The sequence below is a fragment of the Orcinus orca genome, chromosome 11 (genome assembly GCF_937001465.1).
Source record: "Orcinus orca chromosome 11, mOrcOrc1.1, whole genome shotgun sequence".
Classification (NCBI taxonomy): domain Eukaryota; kingdom Metazoa; phylum Chordata; class Mammalia; order Artiodactyla; family Delphinidae; genus Orcinus; species Orcinus orca.
Window position 1 is genome coordinate 92,056,669 of NC_064569.1, and position 22,847 is coordinate 92,079,515.

Consider the following 22,847-nt stretch of genomic DNA (forward strand, 5'->3'; position numbering starts at 1 on the left):
GTATCTGCCAGGAGCAGTCTGCACTGCATGGTTCTTCACTCACTGCAACAAGAGCAGGGAAGGCTCCCAAGCTTTCCCAGTAGAGAAAAGTTTTTCCCAGAACGCTTCCTATGCGCACACCTTTCCTTGCATCTTACTGGTCCAAGCTGCGTCATATGTCCCTTTCTGAACCAATCACTTTGTGTGTAGGGGGAAGGGTTAGAATTCCCTGAGACCAATCAAAACTACTCCTGGATTGGAGGGGGCGTGGCTAGTTCTTCTGAAGTCCATTGGGTCTTGGGGAAGAAATAGATGTCTGGAAATAATTGGGGTTCTGCTAGGGAGGTCATGCAGGGTTAAGATCCAGCAGTGTCCACTATAGGAGCCCTCCACACAGGGCAAGGCACCCTGGGCTTGAGCAAAGTTCTACTCAGCTCTCACATCCTTTCCTGGAATTATGGGGGAAAGGTGTGTGTGTGTGTGTGTGTGTCCCCAGGAGGAAGGGCTGGGGGTAGTTTGGGTCCTTAGAGCGTCTATCCTTCCTCAGTAGGTCTGTCCAGCACTGCACATTGCCCCTTCCCCCAACCTGAAGAGCGGCGCCAAGCAACGGCGAAGGTTCAGATGTGTGTCTCTCTTTATTAGCACTTTCTTTGAGTGGAGGGCGCCTCTTCTGGGTTGTACTACAACTTCAAGTTCTTGCTTTTGCTCTTTTCTTTCTCATCCAGTGCTTTCTGCAAGTTCATGTTCACCGCATTTTTCCGGTGCCACCGTCCTGCAGAGAGCAGGGAAGGAACCAGCACAAATCACCCAGAGGACCTCTGAAGTGTCCAGGCCCCAGTGGTAACCCATATGTCTTCTGAACCCACCCCAGAGTTCTAGCTGCTGCTGCGGTCTCTCTCTGGACCTTGGGGCCAACACACCCTGCCCAGGGAGTGCCCACCTCCCACGCCCCCAGCTCCCCACCTACCCAGATCATCCGTCTTCCTGCCATGCCAGTGCTCTAAGTCCCTCACTGATTTCTCAATCACCTCAGGGGTGTAGGAGGCCTTCATGAGGCTCTTCATCTCCTGTGGGGCCCCTGTGGAACCCCATGAAGAAATCCCCAGAAGCCCCAAGTCAACAGAGTTCAGGTACTCCAGGGTTCCTATGTCAGTTTCCCCTGTGGATGGTGGATTGTGGAAGGGCGGGGTGTGGGGAGAGTTAGGCAGAGGGAGGCCGGCCTAGGCTCAAATACCAGCTCCATCATTTATGAACAGTGTGGCCTCAGACAAGATTTTAACGTCTCAGAGCTTGGTCTCTTAATCTATTCAAAGGAATAAAATGTTCTCGCAAGACTGGGAAGATTACGTTCATTGGAGCAGCTGGCACGTGGCAACTGATACCTGTATTTTCAGAAAATGTTTATGTCTGTGTGTAAAGTGAAAACACACACATGCAAGAAAAGAAGTTACCATGATCAAAAGTCAGAAAAATCATCAAACAGAGGACCAAATTCCAAAAGATAACAAGGATTTGAATGGTCCGTTACAGAATATAAAATAAGTATCATTTAATGTGTGAAGTTGTGAAAAAGAGAATAAAAGTATAAGCAAAGAATAAGAAACTAACACAACATTGTAACGCAGCTATACTCCAATAAAAATATAAAATAAACTAACACAACATTGTAAAGCAACTATACTCCAATAAAAATATAAAATAAACTAACACAACATTGTAAAGCAACTATACTCCAATAAAAATATAAAATAAACTAACACAACATTGTAAAGCAACTATACTCCAATAAAAAAACTAACACAACATTGTAAAGCAACTATACTCCAATAAAAATATAAAATAAACTAACACAACATTGTAAAGCAACTATACTCCAATTAAAATATAAAATAAACTAACACAACATTGTAAAGCAACTATACTCCAATAAAAAATATAAAATAAACTAACACAACATTGTAAAGCAACTATACTCCAATAAAAAATATAAAATAAACTAACACAACATTGTAAAGCAACTATACTCCAATAAAAAATATAAAATAAACTAACACAACATTGTAAAGCAACTATACTCCAATAAAAAAACTAACACAACATTGTAAAGCAACTATACTCCAATAAAAAAACTAACACAACATTGTAAAGCAACTATACTCCAATAAAAAATATAAAATAAACTAACACAACATTGTAAAGCAACTATACTCCAATAAAAAATATAAAATAAACTAACACAACATTGTAAAGCAACTATACTCCAATAAAAAATATGAAATAAACTAACACAACATTGTAAAGCAACTATACTCCAATAAAAAAACTAACACAACATTGTAAAGCAACTATACTCCAATAAAAAATATAAAATAAACTAACACAACATTGTAAAGCAACTATACTCCAATAAAAAATATAAAATAAACTAACACAACATTGTAAAGCAACTATACTCCAATAAAAAATATAAAATAAACTAACACAACATTGTAAAGCAACTATACTCCAATAAAAAAACTAACACAACATTGTAAAGCAACTATACTCCAATAAAAAAACTAACACAACATTGTAAAGCAACTATACTCCAATAAAAAATATAAAATAAACTAACACAACATTGTAAAGCAACTATACTCCAATAAAAAATATAAAATAAACTAACACAACATTGTAAAGCAACTATACTCCAATAAAAAATATGAAATAAACTAACACAACATTGTAAAGCAACTATACTCCAATAAAAAAACTAACACAACATTGTAAAGCAACTATACTCCAATAAAAAATATAAAATAAACTAACACAACATTGTAAAGCAACTATACTCCAATAAAAAATATAAAATAAACTAACACAACATTGTAAAGCAACTATACTCCAATAAAAAATATAAAATAAACTAACACAACATTGTAAAGCAACTATACTCCAATAAAAAAACTAACACAACATTGTAAAGCAACTATACTCCAATAAAAAAACTAACACAACATTGTAAAGCAACTATACTCCAATTAAAAATATAAAATAAACTAACACAACATTGTAAAGCAACTATACTCCAATAAAAAATATGAAATAAACTAACACAACATTGTAAAGCAACTATACTCCAATAAAAAATATGAAATAAACTAACACAACATTGTAAAGCAACTATACTCCAATTAAAAATATAAAATAAACTAACACAACATTGTAAAGCAACTATACTCCAATAAAAAAAATTAACACAACATTGTAAAGCAACTATACTCCAATTAAAAATATAAAATAAACTAACACAACATTGTAAAGCAACTATACTCCAATAAAAAAACTAACACAACATTGTAAAGCAACTATACTCCAATAAAAAAACTAACACAACATTGTAAAGCAACTATACTCCAATAAAAAATATAAAATAAACTAACACAACATTGTAAAGCAACTATACTCCAATTAAAAAAAATTAACACAACATTGTAAAGCAACTATACTCCAATTAAAAAAAATTAACACAACATTGTAAAGCAACTATACTCCAATAAAAATTAATTTTAAATAAATAAATAAATCTATGAGAAAAGAATAAGACACTATCCAGAAAGAACAGACAGATTAGTAAAAGAAGCAAATGGAATTTCAGAAATTAAACATAATAGTTGAAAAGCAATGGATGGTAAGAGGCCTGGGATTTGCTTCAAAATAAACTGGGGTGGGGCTTCCCTGGTGGTGCAGTGGTTAAGAATCCACCTGTCAATGCAGGGGACACGGGTTTGAGCTCTGGTCCGGGAGGATCCCACATGCTGCGGAGCAACTAAGCCCATGTGCCACAACTACTGAGCTCACGTGCCACAACTACTGAAGCCCGTGTGCCTAGAGCCCGTGCTCCGCAACGAGAGAAGCCACCGCAATGAGAAGCCTGTGCATTGTAACCAAGAGTAGCCCCTGCTCGCCGCAACTAGAGAAAGCCCACGCGCAGCAAAGAAGACCCAACGCAGACAAAAATAAATAAATAAAATAAAATAAAAATAAATAAATAAATAATATATAAATAAACTGGGGTGGGAATGAATGGGTGAGTGGGTGGGAAAAAAGATGAAACAAGATTAGTCTTGTATTGATAATTGTTGAAGCTGTATGATAAGTGCACCATGTATTTATTAAACTATTCTAAGTTTGAAAATTGACATCTTAATGTTTAAAAACAAATTCAACAAACAGGTAAAAGAGCTGATTATATACAGCTGAGAAAAAATGGTAAACTGGTAGATATATCTAAAGAAATTAACTAGAATGCAGCACAGAGTGGGGAAATAATGATGTGGAAAATATGAAAAAGCTGTTAAATGAAGATGAAATGAGAAGGCCTAACATATGTCTAATTGTAGTTCTGAAGGAGAGAGTGGAGAAAACGGGGAGGGACAATATGTGGAAAGCTAGTGGCTGGAATTTTTCCAGAATTGATGAAATATATGAATCCTTAGATTCAAGAATAACAATTCCCCAGTGAGTGTAGGTGAAAATAATTCCTTACCTAGGTACAACCAAGTAAAATTTAGAACACCAGAGACAAAGAAATCTTAGAAGTAGCCATAGAGAAAAGACAGATTAGTTACAAAGGATAACGAGTTTGATTAACCATCAAAGCCAGAAGGAAATTAATTGACATCATCAAAGCGCTTTACAAAGAGAAATCAACAATCTAGAACTGTTTACAATAACTGTCTTCCAAGAATAGGATGAAATAAAACTTTTCTGAGCTTAAAATTTACCAACAACAGAATCTCACCCCAAATATCTTCTAAACAACATACGTCAGAAAGAAAAAAATAATCCCAGAAGGAAAATCTGAGATAAAAGAAGGAGTAGTAGGCAAAGAAAGTGGAAACCTTGAATAAATCTAAATACACATCCATTACGATAACAGTACCAATGTTGAATATATGGGCAAAATAATGACTGTGATAGATAAGTGAAGATTTAACATATGCTAAGCACAGTTTTCATTCAAAACTTTACAGAACTTACTCACTGAATCAACCCTAAGAAGATGGGGGTGATTATTACCCCCATCTTGCTGTTGAAGTCACTGAAGCACAGAAAGGCTAAATCACTTGTCTAAAGTGACACAGCTGGTAAGTGAAAGATGGAGGACGCAACCCCGGACCTGCGGCTCCAGAATCCACAGTTTAAACTACTTTGCTGGGCTTCCCTGGTGGCGCAGTGGTTGAGAGTCCGCCTGCCGATGCGGGGGACGTGGGTTCGTGCCCCGGTCTGGGAAGATCCCACATGTCGCGGAGCGGCTGAGCCCGTGAGCCATGGCCGCTGAGCCTGCGCGTCCGGAGCCTGTGCTCCGCAACGGGAGAGGCCACGACAGTGAGAGGCCCGCGTACCGCAAAAAAAAAAAAAAAAAAAAAAAAAAAAACTACTTTGCTTATGTGTAGTAAAAAAAACCCTGTAAAATAATAACATGTTAGCTGATATGGGGGGTGGAGAGAATAAATGTGAAGCTGTCCAGCATCCTTATATTGTTCAGAAAAGCTGGAATACCTTGATTAACTTTAGAATTTGCTAACTATGCATGCAACAATGTCAAAGATAGGGACAAAGATAGGGAATTTCCTGGCAGTCCGGTGGTTAGGACTCCACGCTTCCATGGTCGGGGAACTAAGATCCTGCAAACCACACGGCGTGGCCATAAAAAAAAAAGGCAAAGATAACCACTGAGAGAATAGGAAAAGTAAGGACAAAAATTGGATTGGGGAAAAAGGGAAGCTCACTCAGATCCAAAACAAGGGAAGGAGAAAGAAAGCAGCCTAGAACAATTAGGACAAATGGAAGATACAAAATAAGATCATAAAAATAAATCCGAATATATCGGTAATTAAAATAAATATAAATGGAGTAGGCCAACTGATTAAAAAACAGATGCTCAGGCCACAGAAAATATTTTCCAGATATATATTCGCTAAAGCATATTTAAAGCAAAAGGACACAAAGAGGATAAACATGGAAATACAGAAAAAGATTAATACCAGAATAATACAAATCAAAGAATCTGGTCATACTATACTAATATGGGACAAAATAGACTGTAAAGCAAAAGCACTATAAGAAATAAAAGCAGGGCTTCCCTGGTGGCGCAGTGGTTGAGAGTCCGCCTGCCGATGCAGGGGACACGGGTTCGTGCCCCGGTCCGGGAAGATCCCACATGCCGCGGAGCGGCTGGGCCCGTGAGCCATGGCCGCTGAGCCTGCGTGTCCGGAGCCTGTGCTCCGCAACGGGAGAGGCCACAACAGTGAGAGGCCCGCGTACCGCAGAGAAAAAAAAAAAAAAGGTGGGGAAAAGCCTCCTGGTGGGCTTCCCCGGTGGGGCAGTGGTTAAGAATCCGCCTGCCAATGCAGGGGACACGGGTTCAATCCCTGGTCCGGAAAGATCCCACATGCCACGGAGTAACTAAGCCCGTGCGCCACAACTACTGAGCTTGGGCTCTAGAGCCCACGAGCCACAACTACTGAAGCCACCCGCCTACAGCCCGTGCTCTGCAACAAGAGAAGCCACCGCAATGAGAAGCCCGCGCACCGCAACGAAGAGTAGCCCCTGCTCGCCGCAACTAGAGAAAGCCTGTGCTCAGCAACAAAGACCCAACACACACCAAAATAAATAAACTTATTTTTTTTAAAAATGCCTCCTGGTAATAATGTGAACTCTGGCCCCAGACTGCCAGAGTTCAAATCCCAATCCCAAGCCTGACTATCCCTAGCTGTGTGCCCTTAAGCAAGTTACTTAACCTTTCCATGCCTCATTTTTTCTTTCTTTAAATAAAAAAGGGGGGGGGGATTATAGCACTATAGCATTCACTGTATAAGATTCTTGTGAGAATTAAAATGTACGTGAAGTGCTTAGAGCAGGGCTTGGTGAATGTTACATGCGACCCATAAATGTAGCCATTATTATTATTTAAAAATAGTTCCAAAGAATCTACAAACAAATTATCGGAATTAATAGGTGAGCTGAGTCAGGCTTCTGGAGTTAAGATTAAAGAACAAAACTTAAAATTGCCTCCATGTATACAAGCAGCAAAGTTAGAAAATGTGATTTTTAAAAAGTTACTAGGGGGAAGGGTAAGCTGCGACAAAGTGAGAGAGTGGCGTGGACATATATCCACTACCAAACGTAAAATCGATAGCTAGTGGGAAGCAGCCGCGTAGCACAGGGAGATCAGCTCGGTGCTTTGTGACCACCTGGAGGGGTGGGATAGGGAGGGTGGGAGGGAGGGAGACGCAAGAGGGAAGAGATATGGGAACATATGTATATGTATAACTGATTCACTTTGTTATAAAGCAGAAACTAACACACCATTGTAAAGCAATTATACCCCAATAAAGATGTTAAAAAAAAAGATACTATTTGCAATAAGCAGCAAAAAAATAGATAAATAAGAGATTCTTCAAAACAAGTCTAACAAAAAGCTGCATAATCTTTATAAAAAAAATGACAAAATGTTATTGACGGATATTGAAGGAAGATTGAAATTAACGGAGTTGTAGACCATACTCATGGGTTGGAAAATTCATTATCATAAAGTGACAACTGTCCCTAAATTGAGCTGCAGGTTCAATGTTCTTCCAATCAAAATACCAACAGGGTTTTTCATGGAAATTGACAAGCTGATTCTAGAATTTATATGGAAGAGCAAAGAACCTAGAATAGCTAAGACATTAGCTGCTCCTGCTGCTGGTGATGGAGTGGTGGGGAGTGGGGACAGCCCAACCAGATATCAGACTACTTATAATACCTTGATAATTAAAAGTGTAATATTAAACCAGTGGGCAGAATAGAGAGCCTGGAAACCGATCCATGCACACAGGGAAACTTGATGGATACCAGCGGTACCACTGCAGGTCACTGGGGTGGGGGGAAAGATGAGATTATTCAATAGAAGGTACTGAGACAATTGCTAATCCACATAAAGGAGGAATTAACAATGAATCTCTGCTTCACACTGAAAAGAGAAATCAACTCCAGATGGATTAAAGACTTAAATGTGAAAAGCAAAGCTAAATATTTTAGAAGACGATGTAAAAGATTATCTTTATGACTCAGCATGGCATAGGATTTCTTCAACCCACTCCTCCTGGAACCTTCTCTATCTCAGTAAATAACAATTCCATCTTTTCAGTTGTTCAGGTCAAAAACCTTGACATCTGGGCTTCCCTGGTGGCACAGTGGTTAAGAATTCGCCCACCAATGCAGGGGACACGGGTTTGAGCCCTGGTCTGGGAAGATCCCACATGCCGCGGAGCAACTAAGCCTGTGCACCAAAACTACTGAGCCTGTGCTCTAGAGCCCACGAGCCACAACTACTGAGCCCACGTGCGGCTACTACTGAAGCGCGCGTGCCTAGAGCTTATGCTCCACAACGAGAAGCCCACGCACCACAACGAAGAGTAGCGCCCGCTCGCCGCAACTAGAGAAAGCCCGTGCGTAGCAACGAAGACCCAACGCAGCCAAAAAATTAAATAATTTAATTTATGAAAAACAAAAGAAAAACCTTGACATCAACCTTAATTCCTCTCTCACACACCCCAAATCCATTGATTAGCACATTCTGTTTGCTCTGCCTTCCACACATAGCCAGACTCCTCCTGCATCAGGTCACCTTCACCATTACCTCCCTGTGCCGCCATACTGCACAATAGTATCCACTAGAGTCGTGCAATGCACCAGCCCTGCTCTCGAGACCAAGCCTCCATCATTAACCCCACCTGGATTTTTGCAGTCACCTCCTCACTGGTTCCCCTGTTTCTGTCCAGCTCCCTTACTTTTCTTCTCAGCATAGCAACAGTAGTGATCCTTTAACCTAAGTCAAACAATGCCCTTCTCTGCTTAAGACCTTCCCGTGGCCTTCCCCACCTAGCCCGTTTCCTCTCTGATTTCTTCTCCCTTGTCTAGCCACTACTGTACCTCCCCAACCTGGAGCAGCAAATGCCAAGATCTGGGCAGGTGGAAACGGAGGGGGACACATGGGTGAGGCACACTGACAGTTGGGTGCAGAGAGCAACGCCCTAATCTGTAGCGCTTGCCAATTTGTGGAGTGTCAATGCAGTTGACCCTTGAACAACATGGGTTTGAACTGCTCGGGTCCACCTATGTGTGTATTTTTTTTCAATAAATATAGTACCTGTATGTTCCTTTTATAGATCTTTAAAAATTAACTAGGCATGGGGAAAGTTTGTGTTTGGTAGGAAGTCACAGTACATGGGATCAAAAGAACTAGGGTTTGAGTCCTGATTGTATCCAAACTATCTCAGCTTCCTGGCCTTGGGTGAATCATTCAGTTCTTTTGTTGAGTCAGAGATAGCAGTACTTGGATTTTTGACTGTGGGGTGGTGTAGGCACCCCTGACTCCCCCGTTGTTCAAAGGTCAATTGCACGACCACGGCCAATTTTAAGATCGCTCATGATGCCAACAGTTCAGTAAAATTTAACAATCGACTCTTAGAAGCTGGAGCAAGCTGGTTTGCACTGGTTCCAAGGGTTTGCCCCCTTGACACAGTTGTGTTTCTCAGGCTGGGTGAGGGGTACACAGACGCTTTTTATATCATTCTTTTAAATGTATGTAAACATCACCATATAAAGGCCTACGTAAGAACTACTGAGTGATCATTGTTAAAGACAAGTGGAAGGCCGATTCCTGAGGCCCAGAACAGGACAATCTGAGCTGTATTCTCTCTCCTCTCCCCAAGCACCACCCCTTCTTCAAGCTCAAAGGAAAACCCAGAAAGGCTTCCAGCGGCTGTCTGGTTCCTCGGGTGACGGGGATCTGAGCCAGGTAGGAGGTTTACCAGGCCCTGGGGACACTGGAGAAGGCATGGAGTAAGGATGGAGGAAAGAAGGGGGCCAGGAAGACTTGACCTTTTGCAATGAGGTCAAACTAGAACGTGGGGCCGGAGAGAAGCCACCACTTGCTGACCAAGGACCGGCATCCGAGCAATCGGTTAAACGCTTGGGAACGGGGTCCTAGCTCCGGAGGTGACCCAGTGCCGGAAAAAGACTCTGGGACTTTGGAGGCAGAAGAAAAACCTGGATTTGAGTTTCACATCCACCTCCTACTACTCTGGGCAAATTGTTTCCCATCTGCCTGTGATATGGAGCTAGGAGCACTCCCCTGACAAACAGGACCGAGGGGGACCCAGAGGACACATTGCAGATGTCCGGGCCTCCGACCCACACTTTGGCCCAGAGGTGCCACGAGTGGGATCCGAGAAAGAAAAGTGCTGGCCTGTCAGCTACTAATCACTCACTGTGGGAATTCCCTGGCGATCCAGCGGAATTCCATTGCAGGGCGCACAGGTTTGATTCCAGGCCTCAAGGCTCAGACACAAAATTAAAAAAAGAGGACTCACTGGGGGCTGCAGGCCAAGCGCCTGCACAGAATCCTGCCATGTTATTAGCCCCGTTGTACCAGGAAGATTGGCTGAGGTTAAGGATCCTGCCCGAGGCCACACCCATCGGCTGAGCTGACCTTTGAACACAGGAAGCCTGGTACTGTCACTGTAACCAAAGGTGGCCAGACCAGGGGTGCCCCGGCCTCCTCTTGGCAGACTAAGACACCAGAGGTACAGGGAGAGTAAGGGCTGACTGCCAACTGTATAGTGAGGACAGACTCGCCAGGGGACTGGACATTCCCAGCACTCGGCGTAGAGCCTGGCACAGAGGAGGCCCTTGGTGGCCGTGAAATGAGTGTCCCTGGAGATGTATCCTGGGGTCTTAGATTCCTTTGGGGGTCCAAGTCCTCCCTTGCCCAGTGCCTTGGGGACTATGGGCGTTCACAGCCCCCACCCTTGCCCTTCAGCCTGACCTTGAAACAAGTTTGACCGCATGTTGTAGCCCAGATCATAGTAGCCTGAAAAGACGGAGGTGATTTCAGTGGGACTCTGGATCCTGCTGGGCCGTGAGCTTGCCCTTTTCTGGCCCTCCAAGGCTTCACCAATGGCCCTTTGAGCCTGAGTAGGGAGGGAGGGAGGGAGGAGAGACAAGGGGTAGAGAAGCAGCATCAAGTCCCCTATCTCCCCTCTAACTTCTCCTGCCTCTGACCCTGCCTCCACCACCCTCACCCCACCCTTAGCCTGCAGCCTTCAACCTACTCCCAACCTACACCCTTCAGCTGGCATAGCTGAAGTCCCTCCACACTCCCACACCACCCCACCTCCCACATGGGCCTCGGGCATCAAGCATGAGAACGATCATGAACGCTTCTCCCTACATTGGGTACGTACTGTAGAACATCACCAGGGGACATCTTTATAAGATGATATTATTCCTACATTTTATAAATAAGGAAACTGTGCCTCAGGGCGGGGACTTGCCCATCACATAGCCGGTGACCGAAGCCCTGGCTTGCCTACTACAATGGAAGCGTCACACAAGTCAACTCTAGGTGGCTCCTAATATTTCACCAGGGGCAGCTCCTTCCTTGTACCAATAGGGAAACTAAGGCCCGGAGTGGTTGAGCTCAGGCCTAAGAGCCATTAAACCTGGGTTTGGGTCCCAACTCTGCTGTCTACCAGCTGCTGGTTTGGGCAAGTCTTTGCTCCCCTCTGGGCCTCAGTTCCCCTACTCATAAAATGAGGGTGGGGGCAGAACTGGGTGGCCTTTGCAGTAGCTTCCAGTTCTGATATTTGCCGGCCTGATGACACTTGTGATCTGGGTCACAGCTGGATTAAAAAAACAAAACAGACCTCTTGATCTAAGCCCAGGACCACGATGGCCAAAGAGAGAAAGGGCACCTTCCCGAAGCCAGGAGGCGCAGTGAGAGATAGTGACCATGCAGCCAACCTCGAGTTGGGACACGATCCTCCAAGTGGGGCAGGGAGTTTAGGATTGTGACCTCCCAGACTAGCAGGTTGTGAGGCGGGGGTGTACCCCCACCTTAAGATGACAAAATGAAAAGGGGCCCCGCCCATAGCTTTTGTGACCCTGGCTCTCCTGCTTGCTCTGTGTGACCCTGGGCAGATCGTATCACCTCTCTGAGTCTCAGATTTACCATCTGTTAAAAAAGGAAGCAATGACTCCTGCCTGGCCTGCTGCTCAATGTAGTCACCATGAGGGTTGAGACAGTGGCTTTGAAAATATGACTCAAAATGCCAGAGCAGGTGACCATTTGACCAGAAATGGCAGATAAGTTTCATCTCGACTTTCAGTGGATCAGCATTGAGTTCCTAGAATGATGTACCAAGTAGGAAAAAGTGCCAGAATCGATTAGTGATGTCTGCCATGAATGCGGGCTAGGAGAGTTATGGAATGCATGCTGTGTATTTGCCAGCCTGATCTAGTCTAACTGCCTCACTTTACAGATGTAGAGACTAGAGCTCAGAGAGGAGAAGTAACTTATCCAAAGTCTTTCAGTATTCTGGGGCAGAGCCAGGATTCAAACCCAAGTCTTCTGATTTCCAATCAATCCTGTCCCCTTTAGGAGACTTGAGCTAAAAGCATCTATTTCAAACACAAGACTTCTAACTGCAGAGTCATGATGGGCCAAGGCTCCAGAATCTGCTGGCCAGTTTGGATCCTGTTTAAGTTTGGTTAATTTACTTAAGCCTGTTAAGCCTTGGGCTTCTAATCCATAAAATGAGGATAATGATAGTACCTCCCTCACTGGGAAGATTGAACGTTTAGATGTGAAGACTAAACAGTGCATGGGATCCGGCACAGAGCAAGTGCTCAGTAAACACTACTTTCTGATGATGTTATTACAGGGACTCTGTACTCAAGAGCAGCTTCCTTAGGGGTCCTCATTGTCAGTCTCCATGCATGACCCTCCTGCCGCCCTTAGCCACCTGTGCCCATTCTGACACCTGCTCTTCGGAGATCAGCTGGTCCACCACGTTGCTCCCAAACTTGTGACGAATGTTGTTGGGAATACTGCTGCTACTCTGGCCCTGTGCCCCCAAGTTGGGGTCTTCCTCCAGCCCCTGGCACGGCTGAGCCCCCTCTCGGAAGGAGGCCCTCCTCTCCCTCGAGGAGGGTCTGTAGCTCTCCTTCTTCAGGGACCCCGGCTGTGAGTCCCTCTGGGGAGAGTCCTGGCTGACAGCCTTCAGGGATGGAGGCCGGATCTCCTCCAGGGAGGCCTGCCCGAGGGAGCTGCCTCGGGGGCTGTGTCCTTGGTACATGGATGGCTGTGGGGAGACTGGGAGCTGGTACTTGAACTTGGAGGTATCCAGTGGGCTACGGGCAGTTCTCCGGGGGTCCGTGTCCTGCTGGCCTTCCTTGCTGTTGTTCAGATGGGCCCTGGTCAAAGTGGTTGTACCTAAAAAGGGAAGAGAGAAGGAAGGAAGGAGAGGAGACAGACAGATGTAGAGAGTGGAGGGCAGGAAGGAAGACGGTGATGGGGGTGGGGGTGGGGGGAACAGACAGACACGGAGCCGCAGAGATCCAGAGCAGGAAAAAAGACAGGTACGAAAGAAGTCATGGGAGCCAGAAGCATGGGTGAGAAATCAGGAGAGAGACCAAGGGGGAGGGTAGTTCAGCCCGCCAAGCCTCCCGCTGGACAGGGCAGCCCTCATTGTTTCTGACAATAGGGACTGCAGCCCAAGCCTGACCAGCCTTGAGGCTAGCTGTGTGACCTTCAGCAAGGGCTGTGACCTCTCTGTGCTTTAGTGAACCTGGCTCCATTTGGGTAGTTCCCTTCCCCACCTTGAACCCCCCCAGCAATCCAGTCAGGAAAACCAGCAGCTGTGGAAGCTGGCAGAGGGCATCCCTCAGCGTGGCCAAGTCACACGGCTGGAAAAGTACTAGAGCTGGATTGAGCCAGCCTTTGCTCCCCGTTTAGAGCTGCTCCCCAGCCCCACTTCCCTCCTCTGTTCTCCAGCTAATGGAGCGGTGTCGTCCCAGCTGCTTCCGGGCTCTCCCACCTCAACCGCTCCCCTCCCCTCCCCCCCACCCCATTCCTGCCCTGACTCCCAGTTCCGAGGATCTCCCGTTCCCAGCTTACAGGTCTTCTCCTCATTCTCTTCCCCCATCCCTGGCTCCAGCCAAACAGACCGCCACTTCTGCCCCACCACACCCTGCGATGTCCAACCTCCCAGCGTCTGCTCAGGCTAGTTCGCTGCCCGGAAGGCCAGCCCCTCTTTTTCCCTAAGGCAAAATCCTACTGCTTGGGCTTCCCTGGTGGCGCAGTGGTTGAGAGTCCGCCTGCCGATGCAGGGAACACGGGTCCATGCCCCGGTCCGGGAAGATCCCACATGCCGCGGAGCGGCTGGTCCTGTGAGCCATGGCCGCTGAGCCTGCGTGTCCGGAGCCTGTGCTCCGCAGCGGGAGAGGCCACAGCAGTGAGAGGCCCGCGTACCGCAAAAAAAAAAAAAAAAAAAAAAAAATCCTACTGCTTCTTTCCAATGCAGCCCCACCAGGAAGTCCTCCCTGACACCCACCCCAAGTTGCCAGGGCCATCGCCTCCTCTCAGCTCCACAACTCTGTCCCCAGCACGCTCTACAAGTCTGTCTGGATTTTCCCCTTCTCCATCCTTGTGAGCTACAAACCCTCTCATTTCTCTCCTCCATGCGGAAGGGGAGTCACTGAGGCAGGTCCACAGGTGAGTCAGTCCTGGGCCTCCCTCAGCACCCCCCAGAGCCCTGTGTACCAGAGATGCTGGTGACACCCATCAGTGAGCGAGTGAATGAATAGATGGCTGCAGGGGTGTCAGACCCAGGGTCACCCTGCACCCCATCAGTTCTAAAATGTCCTTCCTTCTCATGTTAGCATCGCTGACATCAGGCTGTGTCTGACAATCAATGGGCCCTGGTCTAACCAGCGATGTTTTCTTTCTTAGTGACAGGTACGTAACAGTGCATCTTACAACCCACTGGATGGAGACTTAAAATACACATTTTGAATAATGTTTTACACATTATAATACCCAAGTAATATGTAAACTCTTTCTTACTGGGCAAAATATAGAAAACGAGTCAGTCCCCACCCTCTCCCCACTTCCAGCCATGCCCACAATCCTCAATCCCAGGTTATAGCTGTAAGCTTCTTTGAAGAGCTTCCCTCCCAGACGTTCTAGGTGGGTCCCAGCGCTTTTGAAAGATGCATAGTTTGGCTTCACTTTGGTTTCCAAATGCGATCAGATTCCATGTATTGCTTTGTAACTTGCTGTTTAAAAATTTAACACTGTGCCTTGGGGATCTCTTCTTGGCCACAAACACACACCTAACTTTCCTTTCAAACCGTGCAGGCTTTAGCGACTGCCCTGCCGGTGGATGTCCAGGTTTCTTTTTCAGAGAAAGTCGCTGGAAATGGCAGGTTTTGCCAGCCACAGAGGTTTTTATTTCAAGCCCCCCGTGCCCACCCGTGGGGGCTGCAGACCCTTCCCCAGGGCAGTAGAGACAGAGAAAGCTGAGGTCCAGGCCTGCCCGCTTCCTCCTTGCCCTTCTCCTCCCCACCATCCTCACCCCATGGAGCTGAAGTCGGAGGATCCTCTTCTTGACCTTTTGTCATTGACACAAAAGAGGAAAAACCTGTTCCCCAGAGACCAGACTGCCTACCCTCCCTCCCATCCTGGGTTCTGCCCCCACAAGCAGATAGCCGAGCAAAGGGGCGCTTCTGGGGACAACTAAGGCTTCCAGGATGGGGACAGTGACCCTTCTCAAAAGAATGGAGGCAGAGAGCATTAAGAGCACTCACCACCAGCCTGGTCAACCACGGCCCCTCCCTGTGCTCGTGGGGAGACTGAAGCCCAGCGCAAGCCTGGGCTCCTGAGCCCTTGGTCTCAGGGCTCGGGACTCCAGGATCCGTGCTCCCATCTCTCCCAGGCTGTGCTCCTGCCCGCCTCTAAACACAGCGAATGTAAATTGTCTGCTCACCCTCCACCTGCCCTTTGGGCTTAGGAGCGCTCTAATGGCCAGGACCGTGTCTCGTGTCCCCTGGCTCAGAGAGTCAATACCTTTACCAATTCAGCCATCGGCGAGCACCTACTGTGTGTCAGTGCTGTGCTAGGCACTGGGGCCCCAACAGTGAGCTAACTGGGTCAGCCCCCGTCCTCTTGGGCTTAAATGTTTGTGGAATGAATGAATGAATGTCTGTCTGTAGCTGGCATCCAAGAATCTTAGTGCAGTCCCACGCTTCCTCCACTCCCTTCCCCTGTACAATGGGCAGAGTTCATCCTGCTTTACTTGCTGTTGTGAGGATCAAGCGATCAGTCATCAGAGTTCTCCAAGCTGCGTCATTTATCAGAATCCCCGGCAGGCACTCATTAGAAATACAGATTCCTGGGCCCCTCCTAGAGCTGCTGCAGCAGAATCTTCTTGGGAGAGGCTGGGGTCTGAGTGTTTAACTAGGCCTCCAGGTCATTCGGGGCTTTGGAGAGAGCTTCCAGCAGGAGCCTTGCCCCAGCGTCCCTGAATGCGCCTCTCTCCACATCCCACCCGCCAGCCCCTCACCCGTGGGGACCTTTCTCAGAGCTGACCTGACCCAGTCATTCCTACATGGAAACCCTTCCCCTCGTCCTCAGGGCAGAGGCCGTGCCCTTGGGATCGGTCCCAGGACCCCAGCCCAGCCTCCTTGCCCACCTCCCTTCTCCAGCCTTCAAGCCATATTGAATTTCATTCAGCTTCACCAAATCACCAGCCCACTCTAACTTCCAGACCTTTGCCCGCACTATTCCCCAGGCCTGGGACACGCTTTTCTCCCCTCCTTGGGCCACACCACTCCCTGCTTTTGGCTCACTCAGGACCTACATGGACCTTCCACTCACAGAGACCAGGCCCCTGCTGTGTTCTCCCATATCCTGTCTTTCTGGTGCACAAAGGGTTGCTGCTTTGCCCCTGAGCCTTGAGAGTGAAGCCAGCAGGACCCTGCAGCGCCCTCCTGGGCACAAAAGCCTTTCTGGGTTCCCCCTTTCTTATTTGCAAGTTAAAGGCTTCAGCCGCCCTAGACCTTCCCTGAGTTCCTAAGGGCAGATTCAAACAGCTGCTACTCAGGGAGAGGAAGGAATGCGGAAACAAAGGAGGAACCATCAAGAAACAATAGTGCGGGGAATTCCCTGGAGGTCCAGTGGTTAGGACTCTGCACCCTTGCACGGGTTCAATCCCTGGTCCGGGAAATAAGATCTCACAAGCCACGTGGTGCAGCGAAAAAAAAGAAAAGAGCAATAGTGCAGTGATTAAAGCAGGGTCCTAGTTCCTCCTCGAGCGATGTACATAACAATATCTTCCAGTTCTTCTCAGGAACTAAGGTGCCAACGCAGGTGGAGGATGGTAAGTTCAGGCCAAGCACAAGACTCCTGGAGCACCGCCCTGCTACCTCACCACCAGCCAATCAGAAGGAAGCCACACACCCTGCAGCCCTCACCCTAAATTTTGCCTATAAAAACTTCTCCCTGAAAACCATCAATGAATTTGGGGATTTTGAACAGGAGCCACCCATTCTCCTCGCTTGGCCCTGCAATAAAACTTGCTCTGCTCCAAACTCCAATGTTGCGGTTCGTATGGCCTCACTGTGCCTCGGGCATGTGAACTTGTGTTCGGTTACAAGAGGGGACACTGCAGTGGGGTCATAATCCCCAGGCCTGGCAGATGGGAGAGGCTCCGTGCCCTCTCTTTTCCTTCTGTCTTCGAGCGGAAGCCCTGAGGAAGTTAGGGCCACACGGTGGGTCTGGAGGCCAAAGCAAGACTGAGGGAGAGGGGGAGGGGGCTGGTCTCTGCTGCCCCCAGGGGGTCCCTCCGGAAGTCCTGCATGTGCATTCAGCATGTCCCTGGTCCCCCGTCCTACCTGCTTTGTGGTCCAGCTCCATCAGCTCTTGCTCTGCGACAGGTAATTCCAAGCTTAGCTCTGCAGACAAAGAAATACACACTGTCATCTCAGATGACAGAGAGGGCTGAACAGGACGGCCTGTGACCGTCTGCCCAGCCCCTGACCAGAGGTCCCTCCGTGCCGCTTCCAGTGCTCTCAGGTACCCAGGAGCCCCCGCCCCGTCCACCCACCACCCCTGGCACTGGGCCTGCTTCCTCGACCCTTGCAGGCTGTGCTGTCTGTGGAAAGCCCTGGTCACCCCCATCACCTGTGCCTCAAAGGCCCTTCTCAAACAGACTGGGGGCCTGGGACTCCCCTTCTTCCTTTGCAATCCTTTTCTTCTATAATATTTTCTTCCCCATCTGTACCACCCAACACTCCCCTAGGAGCCCCCAGCAGACCCCTTGCTGGGAGGGGCATTGCCCCAAGCCCACCATCCTGGTGACTGTTTGCCTCTCTGCAAATAGGATTTTGCCCATTCTTTTACCAGCTGGTCATTCAAGGAAAGGAACCAGCTTGGCCAAGGTGGAGGAGAGCCAAGAGCAGGAACGGACTCTGGGATGATCTCAGCCTTTCCTCCAAAGAACAGGCCTTTGGGTCAAACTAGAGTGTCAGCTCTGGCATCTTCAGAAGCCCCTGCAGCTTTCAAGTTTGGGTTCCTTTTTCCTAGGTGATCTTTTTCTTATTCATATTCTCTTATTTTATTGCATGTGTTTTTTTAAAGGCTTCTGTGAATTTTGTAATTCAACTAGGATAAGACAGTTTATTGTATAATTGGATAAGGAAAACATAGAAGCAGCAAGTCAGAGCTGGAAGGGATCTTTGAGATTAGCTAATCCAGTCCCTTCGTTTTATTTATTTATTTTTATAAATTTATTTATCTATTTTATTTTTGGCTGCGTTGGGTCTTTGTTGCTGCACAAGGGCTTTCTCTAGTTGTGGCAAGCGGGGGCTACTCTTCGTTGCAGTGTGTGGGCTTCTCATTGCAGTGGCTTCTCTTGTTGCAGAGCAAGGGCTCTAGGCACACAGGCTTCAGTAGTTGTGGTGGGGGGTCTCAGTAGTTGTGATGCACGGGCTTAGTTGCTCCGCAGCATGTGTGATCTTCCTGGACCAGGGCTCGAACCCGTGTCCCCTGCATTGGCAGGAGGATTCTTAACCACTGCGCCACCAGGGAAGCCCCAGTCCCTTCATTTTACAGGTAAAGAAACTGAGGTCCCAGGGAGAAGGAGTGACTTGTCTGAGGTCACCCAGCAAGTTGGTGTGCTGGTAAACTCAGAGCAGGTTAAGAATCAGATGAATTTTGAAAAGTCACCAGGCAAAACACCCTATTAATTCTGACTTGTTTGGTGATTGTGCAGCTTCTGATATGACTTTTCATGATCCTTATCCTCCTGGTATTCATACACTATGTTCCCCTCCTAACACTTGAGTGTGGGCTGGACCTAGTGACTTGCTTCTGATCAAAAGAATATGACAGAAGTGAAAGGATGTCACATCCAGGATTAGGTTAGTGACTTCTGTCTTGTTCACACTCTTCCTCTGGTCTCCTTGCCCTGTTCGCTTTGATGGAAGCAGTACCATGTTCTGAGGTGCCCTACAAAAAGACTCATGTGGAAAGAACTGAGGGTGGCCTTTGGCCAAAGCTAGTAAGGAACAGAGACCCTTATTCCAATATCCTCAAAGAACTGAATGAGGGACTTCCCTGGTGGCGCAGTGGTTAAGAATCTGCCTGCCAATGCAGGGGACACGGGTTCGAGCCCTAGTCCGGGAAGATCCCACATCTCGTGGAGCAACTAAGCCCCTGTGCCACAATGACTGAGTCTGAACTCTACAGCCCGTGAGCCACAGCTACTGAAGCCCACGCACCTAGAGCCTGTGCTCTGCAACAAGAGAAGCCACCACAATGAGAAGCCCACACACTGTAACAAAGAGTAGCCCCTGCTCACTGCAACTAGAGAAAGCGTGCACACAGCAACGAAGATCCAATGCAGCCAATAAATAAATAAATAAATAAAATTTTTAAAAAAAAGAATGAATGAATCCTACCACCTGAATGGTTCCTCCCCAGTTGAACCTTGATATGAGAATACAGCCCACCTGACACATTAATTGTAGCCTATGGTAGACCCTGAGCCAGAAGACCTAGTCAAGCCACACCCAGGATCCTGATCCATAGAAACTGTGAGATAATAAATTTGTATTTTTTTAAGCATTTAAGCCACCATTTTAAGCCGCTAAGCTTTGTGGTGATTTTTTAAATGCAGCAATAGATAATATGTATTTTGGTGCCAAGAGTGGGATGCTGCTGTAACAAACACCTAAAAATGTGGGAGTGGCTTTGGAACCAAGCAGTCAGTGGAGCTTGGAAGGAATTTGAGCAACATGATAGAAAAAGCCCAAATTGCCTTAAACAGACTATTAGTAGAAGTCTGGTCTTAGAGGATGCTGCCAGTGCAGGCACAAAAGGAAGTGAGGAAGATGTTCTTAGATCCTGGAGGAGGACTGGTCCCTGTTACGTAATGGCAGAAACATGGTGACTCTGTCATCAGCAGTTACGTGGAAAGCAGAATAAGTGACTAATGAACTGGGTGATCCAGTGAAGATTTCCAAGCAAAGTATTGAAGGTGCCTCCTGGCTTCTTCTTGATGCTTGTAGTGAAATGTAAGAAGAGAGAGAGGAATTTGAAGGAAGGACTGTTAAATAAAAATGAGGCAGGACTTAGTCATTCTGGAAATTCTCATCCTCTCCAGATGTCAAAAGATGCTAAAATTAAGAAATAGCATCAGAGGACTGTTGGTAAAATGTAGCCAAGGCTGTGACTGTTTGTTATATCCTTAGAAAGATGAAAGATCAGAGTATTATTCAGTCCCACAAAAGGCCCTTTAAAGAGATAAGGACGTGCCTCACAAATCCTCTTAATGGAATAGGGCCTCTCACAAGTTTAAGGATGCTCTCCGTCAACAGAAGCCCCAGTGGAAAAGAATGTGACTTTTGGCTAATGGAGAGAATCCCTGTAAGTTTCACAGCTTTTGAGAAAAGTATATTGGTGAAAATACTGACAACATGGAGTGAAAGGGACAGAGAGAGTACAAAAAGAAAAGAGATCAGTGAACTCCCAAATTCTACTGGCAGAAAACAGTCTGAGAAAACTACTCAGCTGCAAACATGTGCTCCCTTAAAAAAAAAAAGAAAGAGAGAAAAAAAAAGATATTGTATCAAGTAAAAGCAAGAGTCCATACATATGGCAGAGCAGAGAGCCATGGACAATTATCTCCAAACCTTGAAACCAAATCAAGGGAAGTCCAACATTTGCCTGACTGGATTTCAGAATTGCTATGGACCAGTGGATACCTCATGTCTGAATTTTCCTCATTTCTGAACAGGAATATCTATAATTCTTATCCTATATCTGCCACACCATTGTACGTTGGGTGCGTTCAGGCAGATAGCTTAGTTTCACAGATCTACTGATAGAGAAGAATGACACGCAAGGAGCCTCATCCACACCCGGACCCGATTTCTAGGGCCAGATTCTAAAATTGAAGCTGATGCTGTAATCGGATGAGACTTTTGGAGCTCTTGGGAGGGGATGAATGTATTTTGCATGTGGAAGGGATATTTACCATCGGAGGCTAGAGGGTGGACTGAGGTGGGCAGTAACATGGCTCCCAGTGACCCTTAATTCCTCTGTATTTACACACTTGTGTAATTCCATCACTTTGAGTATGGGCTGAACCTACTGACTTGCTTCTAACCAGTAGAATATGGTGAAAATGATGGGATGCCACTTCCAAGATGAGGTTATAAGATTGTGACTTCTGTCTTGTTCACACTCTCTCTGGCTCTTCTCGGCTCTTCTTGCACTGATGGAAGCAGTTTCTTTGTTGTGAGCTGCCTTCTGGAGAGGCCCACGTGGCAAGGAATTGAGGGCCTCTTGCCACCAACTCGAGAGGAACTGAGACCCTCAGTTCAACAATCTGAGGAATTAATCCTGGCCATGGAAAGGGCCCTTCTCTAGTTGAGCTTTCAGATGAGACCGAAGCCCTGGCCAATATTTTGATCACAGTTTGTGAGAGACCCTGAGACAGATGGCCCGTTGAAGCTAGATCTGTATTCCTGACCCACAGAAACTATGAGATTATGAATGCTTTCTTAAGTCACTAAGTTTGGGGTGATTTGTTATACAGCAGGAGATGACAAATACAGCTCATGTATTAAGTATTCTCACATCTAGTAGATTAGTCTCTCTTCACAAGGACTCAGTGAGGTGTTTGGAGAAAGTATTAACTCACCCTCTTTCACAGTTGGAGAAAATGAGGCTCAGAAGAGAAATAGGACCTCACCCAGGTGGTGCTGAAACCAAGCCCCACCTCTATCTCCTTCAAGTTCTCTTTCTGCTCCTGTCCCCATTCCCCATCCCCAGCCACCCACCTGATGTGTCCACAGGAGCTGCCCATCTGCCCCAATAGCACCCTCAGTCCAGAGTGGCCTGGACTGGCTTGAACGGAAGTGTAGACTCACGTCAGTTTCTGATTTGGAGAGAAAATCCCAAGAGACGTCGGGTCAAGGAGGGAGGGAAAGTAGATCCTGTTACGGTCTGAGCATTCCACTCACAAGCAACTCTGAATAGAGAGAAGGAAGATGAAGCCCCATGTCCTGGCAGACCCCTGGCCCACCTCAAGGTCCCTGCCTCACCTCTCCACTCTCTCTCATAATGTCAGAAAACCGTGAACCACCCTGGTGTGTGCGGAAACCCAGGAGTGCAGATCTGCGCAGCACAACTGCTGCTGGAGACCAGTGGATGGTTGCTGGAGGGCAGCCCCCCACGTGCACTGGAGTTGCCATGGCAATCACTGTACACAGGGCTCTGTTACCTCAGCGGAATGATAGGCCCACCCTGGGGAACAGAGGCCAGGGAGAGCCAGGACTAAGAGGGCAACAGGGGGCTTCAGGTGTTGTTTACTCTCTCATCCCCTAAAAATGTCCCCTGAGTATTCACCACAGGCCGGGTTCCGTGCCAGGCAGAGAGGGCTCAGATGCCATCAAGTGTGAAGGATGTTCTTGGGATTACAAAGCATTAA

At 46.8% G+C, this 22,847-nt stretch overlaps 1 protein-coding gene across 2 annotated transcripts; it reads right to left on the minus strand.

Moving 5' to 3' along the window:
- Positions 1–595: 595 nt before the first annotated feature.
- TEX33 (testis expressed 33) lies at positions 596–22,576 on the minus strand. Of its 2 annotated transcripts, XM_033404947.2 has the most exons (7): positions 22,462–22,576; positions 22,288–22,388; positions 17,746–17,805; positions 12,834–13,285; positions 10,838–10,982; positions 947–1,057; positions 596–751 (listed from the first exon to the last, which is right to left on the minus strand). In XM_033404947.2, exons 3-7 carry the CDS (start codon positions 17,765–17,767, stop codon positions 660–662), a joined length of 822 nt encoding a protein of 273 aa, XP_033260838.2. In that variant the 5' UTR covers positions 17,768–17,805; positions 22,288–22,388; positions 22,462–22,576; the 3' UTR covers positions 596–659. The 2 variants fall into 2 exon arrangements, with proteins under 2 accessions (XP_033260838.2, XP_049550638.1); XM_049694681.1 differs by lacking the exon at positions 947–1,057.
- Positions 22,577–22,847: the final 271 nt, after the last annotated feature.